At 29.0% G+C, this 24,796-nt stretch overlaps 1 protein-coding gene across 1 annotated transcript in view; it reads right to left on the reverse strand.

Moving 5' to 3' along the window:
• Window positions 1–24,796, reverse strand: part of LOC132738206 (calcitonin gene-related peptide type 1 receptor-like) — a 94,045-nt gene that overhangs the window by 32,651 nt on the left and 36,598 nt on the right. Inside the window, exons 7-8 of the mRNA XM_060725672.1 lie at window positions 20,893–21,043; window positions 20,311–20,371 (exon numbers count right to left, since the gene is read on the reverse strand). Coding sequence (XP_060581655.1) covers window positions 20,311–20,371; window positions 20,893–21,043 — 212 coding nt within the window. The remainder of the gene's footprint in view (window positions 1–20,310; window positions 20,372–20,892; window positions 21,044–24,796) is intronic.

The following is a 24,796-nucleotide window of genomic DNA, read 5'->3' on the forward strand; positions in this document are numbered from 1 at the left end:
TAATGGATGATACATGTCATTTGTGTGGTTTCATCAACGATTGTAAGCCATCCCTTTATTTGAAATGCATTAACAATCTCTTGGTTTTATGGCAAAACATATGATAAACAAGATCAACAAGGAAAGGCGGCGTTCAATGAACGCAACCCCCACACGACCCAGCAACAAGAACCAACGGCAAGGAGCCCAGGCGGACCCCGAACAAAAACAGGACAGAGCAAAGACAGAGCACGGACAGGTTAATCATTAAATGATAAATAATTTGGAACTGAGTGGGAATTCAAAGAAAATAATAATAGGCCCACAAAGGGGAAGGGGCAGGAGACCGGGGGGAGGGGGGGGGGGGGTAATTAAAGAAATAAAAACTAGAGGCAATGGGGAAGATACTTACCGTAGACGAGAAAACAACAATGGACACAAGCAAAAGTGTCACCAAAACAGTATGAAACAACATAGACATACATCTGAGGAACACAGTGGGGCGCCGCCTTGGAACGGTCAGCAGCATAATAATGACTGCTGGGGAGTTTAAACCGGTTAATGGTGCACCAAACCTCGCTCTTAGCCCCACCATGTTCCTATAAACGAGACAGTGTAAGTAAAATGAATCCCCGCCAAGTGAAATTCTAACAGTTGTCATGGTTTCAAAAGGTTAAATAAGTAAAACACTAAAATGATCATGTAGAAACATATAAAAGTAAACCCAATGAATTGTTTGGCGCCTATAAAATGATAACATAAAGGACATGACTGTATTTTTTTTATTGATCCGATTAAAATTTGAAATTCAGGTCATCTGTTATGATCTTGCTATCATTGCAAATAAGGATATGATTTTTTTATAGGATTTGAATTCAATGATATTTCAAAATAAAAGAACATAATTATCATTTTAAATCATTGAAACTGAAAATAATCATAAAATGTGTACTTTAATAGTGTGACATTTGTGTCCACACAATTTTTATTCAATAGGGAATTAAAAATGCTTAGTTATTTATTTTCCGGAAGAATTTTAATTGATATTCTGATACACTCTAATATTACGTTATTAAAATAAAGTTACGAAAGGAAGCAGAACATTTTTTAAAACTTGTTTATTTTGAATAATAACTCAAGTTTAACAACATCCATCTTAAGAGATAATAATAATGTGATAACAAGACATCGTCTACGATTCGAATGGTTAATGTGAGAATAGTTATGCCGGTCTTCCATGCAAACTGATTCATGATAAACACTCCTTTGAAGTGTTTATCTCGTACAGCTTTTTTGAAGTTGATACATCTACTATCTAAAATATCTTTTTCTGACAAGGACCATATTGTGCTCACTTGTAATGTTATGTAGAGAAATGAAAGATTAGGTTATGTGCCATTAGAAAAAAGAATAACAAAAAGCAAGAAATTGCTAATTTACGATACGACGCAAATTCTATCTACCGATTACTTTTTATCGTAGAGTTTTTGAATGATCACATGCCTTTCTGATTCAGACTTATTTAAATCAGATTATTATGTCTAATTACATCTTTCGATGTGTTTATTTAACTGAGGTCGGTTGGTTGCATTTAATTCAAACAAAAAAAGCTCCAAGGTCTTTTCTTTTGAATACGAACTTTTCCATTAATTGAACATACAGGCATAAGTGGGGCAGTAGGTAGAATGAAATGACTTGTATTTGAGTTGATATTATTTCTTATTTTTAATATAAAACTTGAGATGAAATTGCTTATAAGTGGACATGAAAACTTCAAAGAAATTTTCTATTTCAATTAAGAAAAAACTATCGACAATCAAAAATGTATAAATGACAAAATGCTTCATTCTTTTTAATGTCAAATGAATGTTGTTTTGAAATTGTTATTTATATGTTTCTATGTTGGTATAATTGCTCAATAATATCAGTATCATTGTCCAGCTTCATAACAGATCTTTTCAGTTCTATTTTGTACAAATACATAAACTTCTACGTAAACTCTTTTATTGTCAGATAACTGGAAAAAAATCCCTATTATTGATATATCAGAACGCATGTGTGTATGATATATCTTAATTGATTTTGAAAAGGCGGTCTTTTGTGTAAATTAAAAGCTGTCATCAGAATTCTTGCATTTGTATTTTAATGATTTATTAAGGTGACATGGTATTCCGATTTTATACTTTATTACATTGACATCAAAAGAAAACTATGTAGCGTCGAAGTTTATTAGAGATTCCCATATCTTGTATTTGTATTGATATATTTTTGCATATTAAGTCAGATAATACCATTTGAGTCTTAGACTTAAAGATACAGCAAAACTCTCAAACCTCTAAATTAATGGCTATTTTGTAAAGAAACGAAAATACGTTAGAAAATTACGCGATGCATAAATCTATATTTCTTATCACAAAATACTCAGATAAATCTTTGGAAATTCAAAGTTGTCAACGTTTTTTTTCTATTATTCACATTTTATTCGTATTGATATTTGATTCCTGTTATTCCATTACAGAAATAAATTTTTGGACATTGAAGCCGACAACTATGGTAAGTCATACAGCGGGAATATCATTTTACATTTGCTAAATCGATAGATTTAAAAATGAATTGAACTATCTGCGGATGTTTCTAAATAAAGAATTTTACAATTTTTGTATTAAGATGTTGAATTGCTTGCTTGCAATTACCAGTACCATCCATGAACAAGCTCAATCAAACCGATCCTGCAACAATATAAATTATGACACGTTGGACGTTCTTTAGGGATTCCGTTTTCTCTATTTTAGAAAATACACAAACATTTCAAATATATAAGCTGCTATCAGATAAAGATATTTTAAATGTGTTCTACAGATTCAGCTTATATATAATACTAAGAATTTTATTTTTATTAATAAAAAATACAAATTTCAATTATGCAGGCGTGAGAACGCATCCTGTTTTTTTTTCTCACAAGAATTGCTAAGAATTGTGTTCTCTTTATTTCATTAACGTATCAACATCGCTTCCGAAGATAATATAATTTGATACAGTACTGTAATATATTTGAGTACGTTAAAATATCTAACATGAATTTTTTGCGACGGGATACATTTTAGAATCAATTATAGAGACCAATAATTATTTGCCTAACGGTATTCGAATGAAACTTGTTAATTAACAATAATATAATTTTTGTGCGACCTTCCCTCCTTTTTCCACCTTTTTGCTCTCTCCCAATCTGGTTTGGTGCCCAACTGGGTCCCTAGTTTTTTCGCGCACTACGTTTTTTAAATATCGCCTTGCCTTGTTGATCTTTGTGTATACAAATAACAAGGTCTTTTTCTATTCTATGACGAATTGTTATGCGAACATGCACATAAATTCACATGTAATATCTGTCCAAAAATATTCAAATTACGGAAAAAGATGTGTTTAACGAAATGTTAGAATAGGAAATAACCTACGGATATTTCTTGTGGAAGGTCTGGATTTCTTTCGCATTATAATGGGCTATTACAGGGGAGTATCATAGAAAGGCGCCGACAATTTTTATTGTTCGTGTTTGGGATACCAAAGATATGTAGCAGAGCAATTGGTGTGTGATAAATCTGTCAATATAGTTGGCGTTTATTAGTTTGTGGCAGAAATAATACGATAATCATTCAACAACCAGGATGTGAAATGTGAAATATCACAATGTTGTAGCTGTTATCGTATTTCCTGGTTACACGGGATCAGCGAATTGGTGTCGTACCTATGAATTTGCTCGCAAGTTAGTTATCGCTACTGAACTAAAGTAGTGTTTCGTTTATTTATACTTCAATACAGGTTTCGATTCACATTGTTATAAGAAAAAGTAAGAATATGTTTTTGTGCTCTTAAAGATTATTTTATTTCTTGCAATCTTTTTTAAAAAACATCTTTTTTAACACTTGTTTACTAAAAAACAAATAAATTTTGTTCTGCTTTAAAAAGACAATAGATTTTTTATAACTTTTTAAATAAATATTATGGCCGTTAAATGCTTTTTGCCTACATTTGATAAAAAATTTTGCTTTAAATTTCTAATTTTTTTTAAAAAAAGTATCAAAATACAATTACAATAATGATACTACATGTTACTGCCAGAAAGCAACAGATGGTTTAAGTCATTTACCGGGAGTGATTGTTTGGGATAACAGTACAGCAAAAATAAAAATAAAACAAATAAAAGGAGAATGAATGTAAAACAAAGTCTGAGGCATATTGTGCCTACAATAAACTAGTTTTTCTTTTACACATGTTATACAGAATGACAATATGCGTATCCCAATTAGGATAAGATACATTTTTATCATTATTCAATTTTTTTGGTTGGATTTTACGTCGCACCAACACAGTACAGGTCATATGGTGACTTCCCATCTTTACTGCTGGAGGAAGACCTTACGTGCCATTTCGTGCATTAATTCTGGAACGAACGGACATCAGAGTTGAACCACCTAAGTTCCATAAGCAATTTGGATAGTTTCCTCACAAGCCACGGACGCCCATTCAATATAAAAGATTTAAAATGTTTTGCAATATTATTCTTAACGGTATTGACCTCATATTAAAACATCTAATTAATTCGAACATTTAATTAATTTGAAATAAGACGTTTTCAAACTAAGATTTATAATACACCCTGACGGTTTAATATCGTACACTATTTTCATCATGTAGAAATACAAATATCGTAAATCTACGTTTGGATGATAACATATTAAATTCTGAACGAGAAAATGAAATCTCATCAAACGCAAACCAAGTCGGGCATATATTCATATCATGTTTATACAATTATATGAAAATATATCCCCTGGCTGTTTCTGCAATATGGAAGCTAATCCGATTAATGTGTCCTAGTAAATGAGTTACATACACAATTTATTTTACTTGAGATATAATGGCTTTTACTAAAATGTAATAGACTTTCAAGACAGAAAAAGCAAAATTGCAATATATGAAATTTTATTTGAAACGATGGTTGTAACTTATCATTTTGATTCGGTAAAAATGAAATATCATGGAAACTATATATTTTGGTAAAATCATAAAGATCTTTTAGATCATTTAGATCCGTTCGAAATTTATGGCATTTTTGTTTACTTTTTTGTATTGATTCAACATTTTGTCATTTTATATAGGTCCACACACCATAGTGTACAATAATTTAATTCGGAAATAAATGTTATGTTTTTTAATTACTGCAAGTAACTTTAAACTGATATTTTGTTGATTAGTTGACCGTTACAGCAGATTTGTTTTAAGTAGCGCGACCTTAAAACAACAACAAAAAAACAACTTTATTATAATAAGAAAATAGTAGAAGAGAATGAAGTGTATTTGGCTAGACATAAAGCATAAAGACTTATGGTGCGTAAAACTATAACAGTAGACACATTTATTAAAGTTTACTTAAACTGCAAGCTTATACTCATATTCATATAGCCATTTTCTTATAATTTATTACTATATTAAAGGTTAGTCTAGGATTTTACACACTCGCCAACTATTTCATGCGAACTTTACAAACATTCACCCAGGTTCAGCTTATACATTATTATACATGTATAGCAAATAAGAAATTATTCTAGAACACAATATCATGTTTACTATATAAATGTTCATACTAAATCGTTTAGACCTCTACCAACATATTTTTGTTCACGAAATACTTGAAAAATAAAAATCTAAATAATACATTTCTATTGTTGTTTATCAATATTTGAAAAAACTTTTGATTTGAAAATTTGCCTTAGACCAATTCACTTTAAAGACTTTGATATAATACGAATATTTTACCGATACCAAATTTGCAATCATTTTAACTATTGCTCTGCTGGAAGCAAAACTGATTTGCATTTGAAGTCTGACCACACTCTACACTGTAAGCTGACTTACTTTGAATATCTAGCTTGATATCCTCATAATTGATTGATAAGGCACTGTTTTAATATGAAAGCCCTCGAAGTCTTTTAAGCAATCTAGCAGGTAAGGTTTATAATAATATGACGTCATGAAATAACTTCTAAAATGTGTTGATTTTTCAGAGTGCAGACTATTTCATATAACAAAAATCATCTTTTTTTTTATGTATTAATCTATATAATTGTAACTACTTCACAGTCTAAGAATTACATGTATTACTTAAATTGAAAGAAAAATAAAAATTATTTCTAACCTCACACTAACAATACCACCAACCATCTAAAATTACGAAGAAACATCTGCGAATAATCTCTTCCGTGAAAACAGACTTTTATTTCTGAATTGTATGTAAATAAATGATACAATAATATTTAACATCTTTTGTGTTTTGTCATGACGATAATTACATTGTCTCTTTATTCGAGATACATAAACAGTCTAGAGTTTTTTTTTTATAAGAAGACATTAGCTTCGAAGGTTTAGTATTATGCATCATTACCCTACGAGGCATTTGACATTTATTTTGACATTCAGACTATCATCGATGAGAAACATGTGGTTTATCTTCAAGATTTCTTTAAATTTATATAAAAAAGATGTAGAAATATGGCATTTTATGAGCATTTAAGTTATTTTGCAAGGTCAGGAAATGACCATCTCATTCGGCACATACACTGATTTCCTAAAGTATTAAACGTACATGAGAATACTTTTGGAAATAATGTAACACAACTGATAATATAGTAAATTATGATGATACGTAATTGATTGGGATAATTTCATGAGAATGAGGAAACAGGTGGAGTTTAAAACACATTTCACAGTTCTAAAGGTATATGTGGCTAACTTTATCCCGAGTATGATAATCTTAATGATAAGCTGACGTGTATAAGATAGCAAAATGCTAACAATCTAGCTTGAAAAAATACATTCTAAAGTAAACGGTATTTTTCTCATGTACAAAGATAATTGTTTTTCTTTTTAAATATTTATTCGTTTATTTAGAGAAACTTTAATTTGATTTAAAAAAAAAAGAAAAATATTGTTGTTCGTTAAAACAAAACAAAAATTCGTTCAATCGAAATGACATTTCGTTTTTAACGAAATCTTATTTTGATTGAAATAAAATGCATGATAACAATACATACGTGCATACACATGTATTGTATATAAAGATGTATAAAATATAAGCTTACATATTATGACAAATATATTATAATATGTTCACATCTCGTTTTTTTTCCTACAGCTTTTTCTTTCTTCCGTATATTGTAAAATTCTTGTTATTTCTAAGTGTTGATAATAGATGCTATCTTAAATGATAAGTACCACAATTTAAAGATATTATTCCACGCATTATTGTTGAAATTTATACATAATTTCAATTTGCTAGAAAATAAAAAAAATAAAAAAAACCCAACATGAACAGTTAAAATATTCACTACAAAGAGAATTGACATTTTTTGGAAACAATTAAATAAAACGAGATCTTGAAAAATGGCGTCGATAATCTTCTTGTTTATGCTAAGAATGCCATAAACTGTGGCATTATCAGTTATAAAATTTGATAGAACTAGTTGCTGTTCTACTGATTTATGCAACAAAATATTCACTGCCTGCACAAATATTGGTTTATATAACAGATTTAAATAATTCATGGAGCTAAAATGGTAATTATGACAATTATTTTTTCAAGGCGTGCATAATACATTGGAATTTTTTTATGAAATATCTTTTGTCAAAATGGTCAGAAGACTATATTCATCTTAAGAAAGAGTGCTACTAATTGTATAAGAAGGAAAGAAATTGAATGCTATTTAATGCATGAACATGTAGTTTCATAAACTGTACAAGAGACAGTTAATTTAATTTCAAACGTTTCGTAACCAACAGGCTCAATTTTTCTCCTAATGTTCATGTTTTTTTTTATACATTCTTCTTTTTGCAGACTTAAACAGTGCCTCAATTCAAAGGAAGATTTTTTTTTTAAATATTTTGAATAAATAACTGTAAAATACCAATACACACACATTTTGAATGATATCTAATTATAAGCATTTAACTCAAATGTAGTGTTTTGTGTCCATGAATTAAACTGGTATCCAAATAAGAGAATGCTTTACAATGGACCTTCAGAGTTTACATTTGTATGTAAAATGACTGACTGGCTATCCACCTGATTGTTACACTGGGATACTACAATTTTCCTGGCTGGCCTGGCTTACATAAAACAAAATGTAGTTTTGTTTATAATACAGTTTGAGAGCAGTCAAAGACCGTAGATATTCATTAAAGTGTATTAGCTGTAAAAACGTCTTTTCATAGGACAAAATACAAATATTTGAACACTATAAGACAACTGAACCTTTGGTTTGTTTATCAGATACATCATAAATAGAGAATATTGAATGAGTGTAGTTTAACACTAAATTTATTGAACGAGTTTAATGAAATCATAATATGCGAGCCTCTGGCGAGCATAATATTGTTTTATTCAACGAGTTCAATAAATTTAGCATTGAATCTTCACGAATATAATATTCTATTTATCACATATATAAAATAAGAACAGTAAACTGTTTAAAAAAAATGCGCCCATAGTGTAACGCTAACTTAAGTGAGCTTTTAAGCTATGTTTCTATATAGCGCAAATGACGTCACGTCAAAGTGTTATTACACTAGTGTAATATCGTTTTTATTAAATTGCTTTATTACACTCCTGTGCCGCGTTTTATGTGATAAAACTAATTCATATAATTTAAAGCAACTTTTCCCTTAGAAAAAAGACGTTTTGTCAATGAATATGTTAATGTATTAAACAGCTATAGTTTAACGTTATCTCATCCATTTGTTTATTTCGTAATTTCGTAGTATCGTTTATCAAAATGCTTTTAGACGAAAAGTTAACACTGCAACAGGCTTGATATATTTCTAAAAACATCAATGAAGATCCGCTCTTAAGATATATTTTATATCAATTGATATGATAAAAAACCTATAAAAAAGCAAGATTTATTATCAGGCCATCAGCATTATGCTAACACTGAACACATTTGCCTTTTTATAAGCAATAATCACAACGCTAACAGTATAGCGTTTGTCAAAGACTTTTGGCGTCGAAGCTATTCTTGTTTTTTTTCAAGACAGTCGTTAACCAATCGAAAGTGAATTCAACAATGACTGATTATTTATACATCATAGATAGTCATTATATTAATGCATAAGATATTCGTATCTTGCTGAATATAATAAGTTAACAAAAACAAAAACAAAATAATACTAATAAAAAATAGAAATAAAGTTTCAATATAATGTTTGAAGATCATTTCATGATTTATCATTTATCAAGTATTTCCGGATACTTCGCCTTTCGTAAAGGGGCTAAAGGGATGATTTTTTTTAGAGGGGATAAAAAAAATTTTTTGGGGCTTTCTTTGGGGGGACTGTAAAAAAAAAAAACTTTTGGGGGGATTTTTTGGGGGGGGCCAAAATTTTAAAATTTTCTTAGGGGGGGGATCAATTTATCACTGGCATTACATTGGGCACTCCAAACTGGAATTCATTTACATATATACATTTCTTACCTATAATAATAAAACCTCTTGAAAGCCAACGATTATAGACTATGTTCTAAAATATGGCGTCAAAGTGTCTTTGAAACAGCAAGTCAAGCTATTCATATGTCAGCAGGTAAATTATTCTTACCTTTTCACTTGTTTTGTACAAGAACAGTCATTATCATCTTTGCTTTATTTACGTTAATCGCCAAGGAACAGAAATATTAAACTATATTGTATTTAGTCAAATTATTCTTCAAAATGTTTGAAATCCTAAAATACCATGTGTACTATTATAATAATATATAGAGGATGTTCATGTTTTTCTATAAAACAGGATTTATCTTCATCTAGTGGTATGAAAATAAAAAATTCATGAGTGGCGGTAGCGGTACCACAAGGTTAAAATTATCCTGTATTTATAAAAAAAACCTTGAATTTTCTGTTCATTATTACATACGTTGTTCTCTTTCTTAAATTTTATGTATTGGCAGTATTTTAGAAACAAGTAGTTTAGCAAGACACCAATGAAAATACGAAAATTATGCAGATTTTTTCAGTGAAAATACAGAAAATAAAAATACTTATTTGTAATTATATGAAAATATGGGTACGCATGCTTTTGTACGTATATATATGTTAATGTCACATCAAAGAGCTTTTCTAATTGAAATAAACACAGTCATGGTTTACGTTGATCGTTTATGTTTTGATAGCATGCAAATGAATGAAATAAAACCAGATTAAATTATTGGAGACAAATGGTAGGTCTTGTTGTTTTTATCTGATTCTATTATTTCCCATATGTCACTGTACGATAATGATAAATAATGTTTGACTTATTCCATATGTATCGATATGAGAGGACATCAAATAGATTTCTATCAAACTGACTTGTTGATTAGCTGAATACTACAATCCCATTAACTGATCTAATACTGACAAATGAAACGTTTGCGTGCAGTTGTTTTCCAGGCATATAATGTAGATATATCTAAATTAGAAATTATCACAATAGCACTTTCGAAATACCATTTATTTGACAGTGAAAAAAATATACTTCAGATTCACTGTATACAATGTTTAGATACTAAACCGCAATTAGACGATAATAATTAAAACAACTTTTGAAAATAACAAAGGAAGCACAAACCCCTTTTTAAGGTTATTACACTATTTTTTTCTTGTACGTGTTTACCAAAATGTTGACGATATTGAGAAAAAGTCATAACAAAACCATGTTTCGGTTTATTCGTACATTTACATAACTTGTATCGAGAAGAGACAGCCGAAAACTCAACCTTTTATAAAATATTTGAATTTATGGGTTATCAACATAATCACAAGGCTTCAGTTGTTGTTAAAAGCTAAAAGCAATGAAGATAAATAAACGAGTCTTGCTTTCCGGCTACTTTCAGGCAAAATTATTACAAAGACGCATTTATTACTTCTAAATCTAAATATTTATAGAGTACTAATAACAGTAAATAAATCATGTCTATTTTCAATCACTTTTATCACACAAGTCTATTTATCATTATAATGTGAATTCTAGAGGACATATAATAAAGTTATGCATTTATTTTCTTATGCTTTGCAATCATAAAACTTATAGAGGTATAGAAGATATTGAATAAATGTAGGTTGATACTAAATTTATTAAAGGAGTTGATTGAAACTATGTTTCGGCTCATTCTAAAATCATACCAGCTTTGAATGGCTAATGGAACTCATAAAATTTTAACTAAAATCTTTAGTTCAAGTAACAAGAACATTTAAAAGAAACTAATAAATAAATTGACCTATTCGAGAGTCGTCAAACAATTAATGAAAAAAATACTTTGTTAAGTAACACTGTTGCTAAACAAGAATCACTAAAGTTCATCATGTACTTATTAGTAGTAATGTATAAAGAATATTCGGATATAACTGATTTTAATGTTTAAAAATGTATGTTTTTTTAATGATGGGGAAATTTTAATTGGGAAAAATTTGAAAAAATAAAATACTTTTGTAAAAACTTAAAAATTTGAATGAAAAAATGTAAGGAAAAAATCTTGGGGAAAAAAAGTGATTCTTTTTAAAACACCCCAAAAAATTATTTAAAAATGAACATTGCAAAACTCGGTTTTATAAAAATCTGTTCATTTAGTGACAATAAAAAAATTCAACACCTCGTACACCCCTCCCCCAGCAACATCTTGAGCGATATCCATTCTTCACAAAAGTACATATTTGACGAATGAAGATATATAATTACATTGATTTTTCAAAAAGAGTTGAATTAAAACAGGATTATTCTAATCATGTCGGAAACACATTTTTAGAAAATCTCATTATACAGTTAACTTGATAACAATCAAATTCTGTCTCTAAAATGATCTAATTAACAGTGACAAGCTGATAAGAATGTAGGATAAGTTATGTTCGTAAAATATCGGTTGAAATGATATAAAGGTGAAACATTCAAATATACCAAAAATGTAACAAGAAATAGGATACATTTTGTATGTGTGTTAGTTAAAAATGGTTTTGAACTTAACATTTGAAACATTCATGGAAATGTGTAATCAACTCGTCTAGTTTTAAATGGAGATGTTTTGATAACAATTTAACGTATAAACATTCAACAGTATTAGAATGTTCAAATGTTCTTCAGTTGAATTCATGGTACCTTATATCAAGCTTTTTTATAACTATATTATTTCATGTTAAGAAAATGCAATTCTTTGCAAACGTACGATTATATTTATAAATGTCCAATTAAGATAAATAAATGCGCATCCAATCAGTCCATAGATAATTCTATGTGCGACGCAGATATCAAAACAAAAGCAAAAGTGTTTTTAAAAACACTTGATATTATGAATTATTTAATTATTTGGGAGCTATAAATGTTGTCTACTATGAATGAATGATTCTTTATTGAAATAACGGTAATAAATTCAAAGAGACTTTATTCTTGTTTTTGAGAAATATGAGAATACGGAACCTTTATGTTATTATTTTTGACATTTAAGAAATGATTCATAGAATTTACAGCAAACTTATTCCCTTAAAGTAAAACAACTCAAATTTAAATGTATAATGCTATAATTTGAACATATCAATTTATTACTCATTTCATATGGTGTATTGAAATCTCTTTATCATATCATTTAACACTGCTTAAGGCTCGATAAATATCTAAAAGACAGTGATGAATGTCCGCTCTTAAAATATAGTTTATATAAATTGTTGTAATAAAAAGCCATAAAAACAAGATTTATGATCTAACCAATAGCTGTCTGCTAACACCATTTTGCCGTTTTATAAGCAATTACAACGCTATCATTTTAGCATTGTGTCAAAGACCGTTGGCGCCGTAACTATTCTTGTTGGGTTTTTTTTTCAAGACAGTCGTTAACCAATGAAAAATGATCTAGGTCACGGTCTGATGATTTATACAACAGAGATTACCATTTCACGCTAGTATTTCAACGTATTCCAGCCGAATGTAATATGTCAAAAAATCAAAAATAAAAATGTATAAAACGGAAATAAGAAATATAGCTTATTAAATCCAAGATGTTATGTGTTACAAAATGATTTTCATTGCATTTGTAGAATTATTGAAAAAAAATGCTTAAATTTTCAAAGACATGGAACAATAATAACAAAAGAAAAGTCAAAAGAATTTTATATTCACCTTTGCTTGTTTAAAAGCAGTATAACTCATGTATCATTAGATCATTATATAGATAAGCATAAGATGAATGAAAAACCCAATGTTTGCATATGAAAACATCTGATGTGATTATTCAAAATAAAATATTCCGCATTCCTTTGACATGTTTGACATGAAACATACGCCGCATGGCACATTGCATGTATTTAGAAAGGTCCTACATAATGTACAACAATAAGGGTCAGAGGCATATGACAATTATTTAGAACATAAACTACATACCGAACAACATAATATAAAGATCAGGAGAAGAAAGTATATGCTAGCTAATCAGATTGGTCCATCCGTATTCTTTTGAATAATTTTCAATTATAACTCGTCAAAAATAACGCTTTAAGCATATTCCTTGAAGAATTCTATCATGTCATGTAAGAAATGATATTTAAAAAATGTTGAAGAATAACGGCTAGTTTCAGATTGTATGCTAAACGTTTTGTAAAAATCATAATCAGTGATCATGAGTCACATAACATTGGAAATAAAATTAAGTATAGGCTTGTTTAGATAGTTCAATATCACGCTCCAACGCCATCTGGCTTTTCTTGTCATATAAAACATTTTAAAACGGCCATTCAAAGCAAGGATGCAAAATGTAAATATCGAAATACTAAATCAATATAACTGTACTAAAACTGTAAACAGGTCATAAGAAGCAAAAGATGTCGCATTTTCGGTTTAACGGGCCTATAAGTAAACAACAACAATTTCCTCACAAAAAAATCAATTTTTGTTCGAAAACACCTTGGAGTATGGCGAGTCAACGTCACAGATAGAATGAAGAAAGTGTACAAAAACAAGTTCAAACTAAATAAGAAGAAAACATGGCATTATTTGTCAAAACATTGGGTAATAATATGAATACACGAAGTCCAATCTGAAAACGAAAGAATATAAATGTTTATGTCTTATGATTAAGTAATACTACTATCTATATTTGGAAGAAGAAACCTCGCAATAATGTTTCAATTGTGTGAAAACCGTTCATTACTCTGCGACCTTATAAAGAATATTTTACTCGTGCCAAATACTAGTTTTCTCACACATAAAGTAGGTCAAGCCTAGCTCAGTAGTGCATGTGAAACTAAAAAAAATGTTGTCATGATATCCGGCTTGTTCATCCACGACAATATATTATGATAGTCCATTAACATGTAAATGCAATTAAGCCAATTATGTTATCTATGCAAGCACTGCCATATAGTTGATTTATACGCAAGCAATGTCATTTGATAATAGCAGCATTAATAACAAAGTCAATATAATACGCGTTAATTTGATTAACACATTTACCAGCAGCACACTTTTAGATTGCAAGATCGGTTTTGAAAAAAAGTAACAAATGCCAACTTCTACGGAAGTTACATCTTAAAAGAGTATTACAGCTAAATTTAATTTATAATGGTTTTATTGGGGAAAAAAAGAAGTTTCATACCATAAAACTTTTAATTCTCTTTCGGCTGTCAGCGATACAATACAATTTGAATTTACTAAGAGACGACGCTGGGAATAAATACACTTGATACAAATAACCACACATTACCAGGAAAAAATGATGAAAAAGCGATTAGACGAAAAGTTTGATATCCTTGAAATATCGTTCTCAATTAATCAAATTAACTTATTTCATAGCAAATGCATCTCACATTAGCTTGCTTTTTCTACCATTTCTACCATTAATTTAATAAATGTCGATGTGTCATTTTTGACACTAAAACTATCGGCGATTACGGTTTTATGAGAATAACATTCAGGATAACTTGTACCAAGAAACAAAATGTGACGAAGTGATTGGGAGTTCCTACATTTGTAAATTACATGAAGTTGGAAAATTACAACAGCTTTTAAAAGACAGGCTCAATAATCGGATTTGAAGTATCTGAAAAATCTATTGATTTACATTAATGATATACATTTATTTATTAATGAGCATGTTAAGGTATATTTACATAAAGGTTTTAAGGTTTTTAACTAGTTCTAATAATTTGTTGTACGATGTACTTCAAAATGGAAAGACTAAATGATCCATCAAAACATTACCTTACTTTAAGAGAGTTTATATTATTTATTTAGTGTCATGATCAATTTGTTAACATAGAAATCATGCAAACATGATTTTGATGACCAACGTGTAACTTTTACAACAATTTGTTAATTAGTCGACATCTGTCATGCTGAGTCACAGTTTGTTGAAACAAGAAAGTTGCAGTACAAAAATATTTAAGATAATTTCAAAAAATGTTTTGATTTATTAGTTATCAAATCTTTCCAGAAACTTCGCTTTTATAAAGCTAAAAGCGATCACAGAAATTAATTGATTCTCAAACTGATTGATTATTTGGCAAATCTAATCCTATGAACATTAATCACTGACATATAAAGGTATTCAAAATGGAACGTATTTACATATTTTCGGTATATACATGTTATAAAATGCCGTTTGCTATGCCAACAATAGCAGAGAGTTCTAAAAATATAGCGTTCAAGGTACCTTCCCAAGCTAGTAAAATTATTCATTTGTCAACATGTAAGTTATTCTCAGCTAATTTATATTGTAAAAATACATGCACAATAACATGATTCATTTGTTTTTTTTTACGCAAAACATTAAATTGAAAGTCCACGAACAACAATATTGAACAATATTGCTTTAGTTAAATTATTTTCAAAATTATTTGATATCCCAATAACCATGAATGACATAATGATATTAAGTTGTATGTATGCCTTAAAACGTATATAAATGATTATTTCACATTAGTATTTTCATTAAAATTAACCAGTCATGATATTGGTTGATCGTGTATTGTTGGATAGCATGCAGTGAGTCAATGAATGAAATAAAACATGTTCAAATAAATAGAATAATGGAGGCAATGGGAAGGTCTTGTTGTTTTTATCTGATTCTATTATTTCCCACATGCCACTGCACGTTAATGTTTGACTTATTCCATATGTATAGATATGAGAGGACATCAAATAGATTTCTACCAAATTGACGCATGATAAGTTGAATACTACAATCTCATTCACCAATTTAATACTGTCGAATGAAACGTTTGCGTGCAGTTGTTACAAGATAATTGTTTCAAAATGGAAATGTTAGGACATAAATTTTGATGAAATACCATTTAAATAATGAAAAAAAAAAGAAAAGAAAACTGGAGATCCTTAGAAATTAAAATAACAGACCCTTATTGGTTAAGTTTATGAAAGATATTTGGAATTGCAACATCTCTCACGTCCACTAACACCTGCTTTGACTATGTCACCCTTTTCATGAATGATATTGTAATTATAAAGAAACTACATTCATTTATCACATTGACTTTATTCTAAAAGTTGTGGTATTAGACAAATATAAGACACTATTGAAAATAACGATAAAAGTATAAGAAATTAAAAAAGTGTTACATTAATTATTTTGTGGACTTGTTCGCAAATTAACTTTAAAATTCAAAATTTAGGAAAATAAAACAAAGTGTGTTTCGAATCATACATTGAAAAGTAAGTCAATTTTTCACGAAAATAAGCAGACTAAAAACTTTAACATTTAAATTTGAATTTATGTGTTATAACCATATTCAGAAGGTTTCGGCTGTTGCTAAAAGCTTAAAGGAATTACGATAAATAATGTATTCTTGCTTTCCTGGCTGTCTCCGGTTGCTCTTTATATTTATAGATGCATTTATAACTTAAAATACTTTTGTATATATTTTTTATTCATTTTGCAATTTTATCATGCAAGTTTGTGTACACCTTTATCACATTAATTAAAACACATATATTACAATATTTTGCCAAAAATATTGTAAATATTGTCAATTTAATATTTTATTTCTGAACTAATGCTCTGTTGAGCCAAACAGTAATAAAAGATCATGTCGCACCAGAAGATTAACTAGAATTTATGCAATGATAATATTCTTTTTCTGTAAATTGTTTGAGGGCATCCACACATTGTTTTGTATGAATGTAATAAAGAGTTTACAAAGAGCACACCATACTGTTTGATCTCGTTTTTGATATTTCTCAGGCAATTGGTGTAAAAGTATTTAAATTTTATCCTTCAAGATTTGTTTATCCTGTGCTAGTATGCAGTGGACTGCAACATTGCTGTTTTTGACGGATTTCGCGTTTTTCGAGAATTTTATAATGTCATATTTTAGTCCTTGTATATGTATCTTGTATGATGCGAAAAATGTCAATCATTTTGATTAAACACAAGAAAATGGATTGTAAGAGCCAATATTAAATGAAAAAGAAATGCTTGTTAATGTGTTCTTTTGCGTTAAATACCGACGCAGAGTTATTTCATACACTTGAAAATTCGGTAAGTTATATTATTTATTTTCATTCGTAGAAATTGCTAACACGTTCTTATCAGAAATAACTTAACGTTGGAAGACGATCTAATATCATTGGAATTTTATCTGTACTTTCTGCTGGTGTTTATTTTGATATAATCTTACATTACATTGGATAGATTGACGTTTGAATAAATAAACGTTTCAAACTGATACTTTTTTACATGGACCATACTGCAAAGATATTTTACATGATTCATACGTAGGTGTAATATTTGACATCTCAAGTGGATATTAAATCAAATTTGATTTTATTTAAGATAATTGCAAGTATCATAGTGGGTATAAATATAGGAATTCAAAATTATAAATCAATTCAAATAGTCTTTTAATACATAATTCTTGATAGACATTTGACTGAAACATGACAGGCGAAAAAACTATTTATCATCAAATGTAAACATTCAAACCATGTCAATATATGACTAACATGTCGTATCAATTATGTTTAACCTCCTTACATTCCGTATTATTTATGCAGTCAATGTCTTGATATGTTTAATTGTTCAATTGGGACCTGGGCAAAATGCATTTTATATGACCATGTGCCATTTCAGTCGGTCTTTAACAATAATAACTTTGCAATATAAATACATGCTACATACCCACAGCTACAACAGAACTTATGATACCCCATAAAGAAATAATACAAATACATCTTTGCAACATAGAGTCAGTTATTTTGATTTAAACAAGATCACTATTGAAATGCAAGGTATAAAATAACATCATTTATCAAATGCTATAAACGTTTAGGTAATATAAGATCTTTTAGTTATTACGTTGATTTATTAAATAATTTTATGCAGTCATGCTGTTTATTCACTATCATATAACTGAACTTATACACAATTAATTTCGTTTGATAATAGCAGGTTGCAATATCAAGCCAATATCGCAAACATTACTTTGATTTATAAACGTATGATATTGAATTGTCATAGACAACTGACATAAATTTATCAGAATTTTAATTACAAATACTCCGGTAGTATGATTTAGCTACTATATAAACATAAAAAATAAATCATTATACACTTATTTCATGGGTGTATGTGGAACAGTTAAAAATGTTGCCCGAGGTATCAGGGATGACAATTGGAACTGTTGCCAGAGGCCGATTGCCGAGGTTAACAGTTCCAAATGTTATATCTGATACCGAGAAACAACAGTTTCCTGTTCCAAAACACCAACGGAATAACTGCTTTATTATATTATACTTTGCAATAAAACTATAATATACATTGCAACATCATTGTTTACACCTGAATTCTACAGACAAACCACTTCCTTACATTTAGCATATGTACGTTCGTTAACCGAATAGACGCGGGCGGCGTCAACAGAAATACCCGATAACGTCGACATGGGTGTAACAGTTAAAAATGTTGACCGGCAAACACGTTATTTCATCATTACACGTGCGCAGGATTTCAGCCGTCCAATTAATAAGTTGTAAATAAGGAATAAGTATTTATAGAAGGGATAAGGTAATAATAGATTTTAATTGTGAAAATGTCAAGACATAATGTATCGCTACTCTAATATGGGCCTATATTAAGCATTAAGTGCATATTTGGCCGATGAATCGATACAGCACATATCACCTTTCAAATAAGTTTAAAAATTATAATCCTATTCAAGTCGGAAACACATAATAGTTTTTTGAAATATTGTATTTAATGAACACACTGATCTTTAAAATATGTAGTTTTAAATGTTGATATAATCATACAACAGTAAAAGGTAAACTACTAACAAACTATCGTTTAAAACATGAGCCTCTCTGAAGCGCCATGATAATAGATTTCTTATACCTATATTAATAAGTTATTTTCCATGTAAACAAATGGCTTTTTGCAAATATAAGATGATATAAAGGTCTTAATAAAATAAATTAATGCGTATCCAAATAGTCGGTAAATAATTGTATGTCTAACACTGATATTAAGACAAAAGCACTCGTTAAGAAAACTTGCTATGATGAATTATCTAGCAATTTTAGGAGGTATTTTTGTCTACCATGAATGAATGATTCTTTGTGGAAGGTTTATTTCTGGAAAACTTCTTCCTTTGGCACCATTATAACTTATATAACAAAAATATTTAAACAAACTGCATGAAAAATGTATAATTTCTTTAATGATAAATGTACAATGTAGTTCATACGTAATTGCCAGTAAATGAAAACATATTTGATATACGTAATAAGCAAAAATGGCGACAAAATATCTTCGAAAGCCTTTTAATATTTAAATTTACGTACATTATATGAAATATATAGCAAGCTTTTCTGTTGGTTTGGCAAAAATGCTTATTTAATCGACCACCTATATAACTACTTCTATGAACAGTACATTGTATTCATCACATCGATAGAAGATGTAGCTTCATTAAATATTAATAATACATTTTAAATTTCAGATGCACTTGTCACAATCATAATACTTAGTCGATTGCTTTATTTTTCGTTTCTGTTTAAATATATTTACTCATCATAAACAACATTAAATTGATAATCAACGCATTTAATCAATCACTTAATTGCTAGATATCAATTTAATACTGACCTTGATATCTATTAAAGTAATACTTTCATGTCAAATGTTTGCGTATCGTGAAAAAAATCAAAACCAGAATCGAAGTTATCATCAAATATTAATGATTTTCCTGGTATAGTATGTAACATATCAGATTAAATATCATTCTAACATGGAAACATTCATTAATGAGATATAATTACCTTTCATTTGCCTGTGTTAATCTCACAATGGCGTATGTGCTCGTAAAAACAAGAGGAATGCCTGTAAAATGAAATAAAAAATTGCAAATATAATTTCTAAATTGCATGCATCACAATTTCCGAACTACTAAATAAATGAAAAACGATCTGTTTATCATAAACAACTGAAAGATTGTTATGAATAAACTACATTTTCATAACTAAATATAGACAAATTACTTAGATATATTGATTCTGAATTTCATATAATATTATAAGCACAATTGTTTAATTTTAATAAACTGTATTCAAGCAATGTCTTGGTTTAAGCACAGTTTTGATGTACTAACATTTCACTTCTATTGCAGTTTCAAAAGTTTTATACTGGTCCTATTCTACAATTACTGAAACTATATATAATTGAAATATTTAAACTGAATTATATTTGAGCACCACTGTCGTAAAATATAGACGGGGCTATATCTGAACATCACTAAAAGTCTTCATTTCGATCTCTGTATGAAACTGTACTGGGGAAAACATGGTTGTGAGGTAAGAGGTAAACAATCATTGTTTTGCAAATTTTGATGCTAATCTACTTACCCCATCCGAGAATGTAGAATGGTATAAGCCTTTTAGGAGGTGAAAAGGCGTTGACAATCAATCTGTATAGGTAAAGGCCCTCACAAAACATCCACATATAGTTTGTACTAATAAAATACAATTTCAGAAATGACAGCAGCTTGCACTGAGCCTGCAACGAAAAGAGATTCAAATGTATGTTGACCATTGTGAATTTTCAAATACAATGTTCTTATTTGTAATTTGTAGATACACTGCTTAAATCGCATTGCTTATATTATGTTAAATTGCTTACAATTATCATTTGTCATAACTGCATAATATTATTTTAACCCATTTGTATTGATTGAACATTTTTATAACATTTTTATCTATTTCCAAGCTTTGCTCATTGAAAACCGATTTGACCTTCGAGTAGAGGATATCCGATTAACTTGTGTAATCTAAACACTAAGTATCAATTATTTTTTTTGTTTGATCTGTTTTTTTTTTAAATTATTTCTGGTATGTTTTTTCCTTTCTCTACCGATATAATGTATAAACACATCAACAAATTGTTTCAAATAATGTATATTCATTTTATGTGAACTCATACGAATAAATATTACTTAAAAACAAAATTGTTTTACAGACTGAAGAAAAGTATAAATTGTTTTACAGACTGAAGAAAAGTATGCGTTAATAAATAGAAACACCATTTTATGATTTCTTAAGATATTTTGTTAGATAATATAATAACACTTAAATATTTAACTTAATATCTGAACACAAAGAAGATAAGTACTGATTCGGATAGGTCATGATTCGGAGACGACTGCACGACATGACATTTGGTTTATACTGAGGCAGCAGAATAGCCCGCAAGGGATGACATTTGGCTATATGTAGAAGGTGATGTTCTTACATAACTTGTAGACGAAATTAGATGGATTTGATGAAATAATTGCTCATATACATAAATCCAAGTTATATACGTCTGCTATATAACAGTAAATGACATTTAGAAATTTTTAATAGGAATACACTAATCTACAGGAATGTAAAAAATATATCTAAATTTTTAGTAATTTAACCTTTCATATACTTTCTTTTGATCTTCGTTATGAATACAAATGATATCAAAACAGTCCGACAGGAACTTATACTTCCTGTTCAACAAGGAAACGAGGGTTTGCTACCTGACATTAGACAAAAGATAGAATAAATCGCATGCAAAACGAAACGAAGTTCATTAATGTTTTTTTTTACTAAAGCATCGACAACAATGTCATGAAAAGACTTAGCGTTAATGACTCGTGATAAACTGAAATGATACAAAATGTCGTTTTTTATGGCCAAGTCTAAAATAACATTTACTATTTAAGTTTCCAAACTCTGGAGTGAAAAAAAAATCTGGAAACAAAGTGATCCCTCGGAAGCATTAATCACAACAAAAATACATGAAAATTGCAGACTCAGTTTGATAGAGTCTGTACATGAGGGATAATGAAAAAGTGCAACCCCTCACGCCCCATAACATAACATCATATACTACAGTCTGGACCATTATTTAGATCTGGACATATTATCATCTTAATCAGACAATTCAGGATTTGTTAAACAATAGATATGATAGACCTTAACTGTTGCTAATGTGATAACAAAACTTAATAATTGTTACGTTAATGACCTTATAAAGTGCATCGGCATACTTAAGTACATTGTTTCTTAAAAAATACAAAAAAAACAACAAAAAACAAAAAAACAAACAAACTTAACTACACCATGTAATTTACTGACATTAGATAATCACCATTTCACCGTATATACTATATACTCTCTTGTACATAAAACCAAACACATCGTGATAAAATTATCTAATGAAGATATAATGCAACAGAATGTATATCTGGGACACGAAATGTTCATATTTTTTACTCATTATTTGATTTGGTTGTTTTTTATAATCGAATTAACATGTGACTGATCACATTCGTGAGGGATTTTACTCTTGGTAAACAACAGAGTTATTTCAGGAAAGCTTAACAACCATATGTCAGTTTATCAGTCTAAAATGTATAATGAAAATGTCATTCTGTGCTGTCAAAATTAGATAAATAGCTGAAACTCTCATCTGGCAAAGATGTTATTGTTTGAAACAAGACACATAGACGGCTAAACAAAAAAGGTAAGTTTCCACTTCATTCGTCCTGCCTATGCAACAATTTAAATATACCTTAAGTCACTTCTTTAAATTCTGTAACGATTATTTGTTTTCAAAACTAGAACAATAACATAAACTTGACCGGACACTTAGCACATTTGAAGAAAGTAGAAAATAAAAAACTGTCATACCTTGAATAGAATTTAATAATATGCTAGCATGTATTTGTCTTGAACAATACCAGAGTTTTGACCTTTCGATCACCCCCTTTTTTACAAATATGAAAATGTTTGTTAATAATCTGAGAACAATGAAACGGCGCAATCTAAGTTGGAAAAAATAATTCTTAGAAATTGATTTCAAAGACAGTGATAACTGGTAAATAAATGAAGAGCTCTTATATATCACTACATAAATAATAAGACAACGCCATTATTTTACGAGCACCATGATACGTCTATGAATATGGAAATTATTAATGTTTCAAACATACATTGATCACTAACAAATAACCAATTATAACTCTCCTTTCACTGGTATTTAAAGACAATATTATATATACAAGTAAAGAAAACAAGAGTTCGTAAATAAGCATTTTGTAACTTTTAATTTGTAAAATATTGCTTGAAATTATTCGTATATTAAAGAATAGTGGGGAATGTCACTTGTAATGATGAACACAAATAAAAAAGATGCCAACCTTATTATCAAGGATAACATAACTTTCAATTGATTTGACGAGCATGACAGCTTTGTTCATGTATGCAAAATATCCGAAAAGGATAAGTGCTTGACTACTTAGCTGTTTCCTCTAAATAGAAATAAAGTTCAATACAACACTAACATTAGTTCAATCTACCATTGATAAAGACTAACATTAGGAATAAGAACCATTTAGAAATATAATGGAATCACATAAAATCTGTGAACATATATGGCTTAATTACTTCTAAATCATGGTCGGTGCTTTTAAGCAATTATATATAGGTTTCAATTGGACTAGAAAGACACCGTAAAGTGATACTTCCTTCTAGAGGAAATAAAGTTCAGACTCTTAATGCCCGGAAATATTTGTTCAAGAAGTAAAACAAATAATAAGAAAGTAAGGACATATATTCAAAACAATAGTTGAACAAATCGTTGAAAAAATCGTTGAATTCATTACATATTCTCAAAAGATTTAGAAATTTACTTACTATTTACCAATCATTAATATTTACAGGTTTACTTTTCATTTACATGATTTATGTCTTTAGTCGGAAAATACATAAAAGTAAGAACTTGTTTCTATTTCATATTTTCAATTTCCAGGAAATAATATTAAATAAAATAACATATAAATATAATTAAATAAAGGAACGCAATTGTAAGAAAAGTAGTCCACCTTCCTGTACTGAAAATTACATTTTATAGTCAAGAAACTCTACAACCAATGAAATATGACAACTATCCCGAAAAGAATGATTTTTTAAATTTTTTTATCAAGATTCTACCATTAACATGGTGCTTTTATCAATGAGCTATTGAGATTACAAAATAAAGGTACTCGCTTTAAACAAATGAGAAATGTTAATTGTTTTTTTTCTCTATAATGAAAAGTTATGACTAAGTAACTTGAAAATTATACAGTGTCTTGTTAACAAACCACCAAGAATAACTTATAAAGTATCAGAAATTGGATATAAGGTAAAAAAGTACTTATTCTATTTGCACTTAATGCTAGACATTTTCATTTGCTAAAATTGGTCATATACTCGTCCATTCACCGGCTATTAACTTCAT

This window comes from Ruditapes philippinarum, unplaced genomic scaffold, assembly GCF_026571515.1.
Source record: "Ruditapes philippinarum isolate M1 unplaced genomic scaffold, ASM2657151v2 ctg4281_1_1_1_1, whole genome shotgun sequence".
NCBI lineage: Eukaryota > Metazoa > Mollusca > Bivalvia > Venerida > Veneridae > Ruditapes > Ruditapes philippinarum.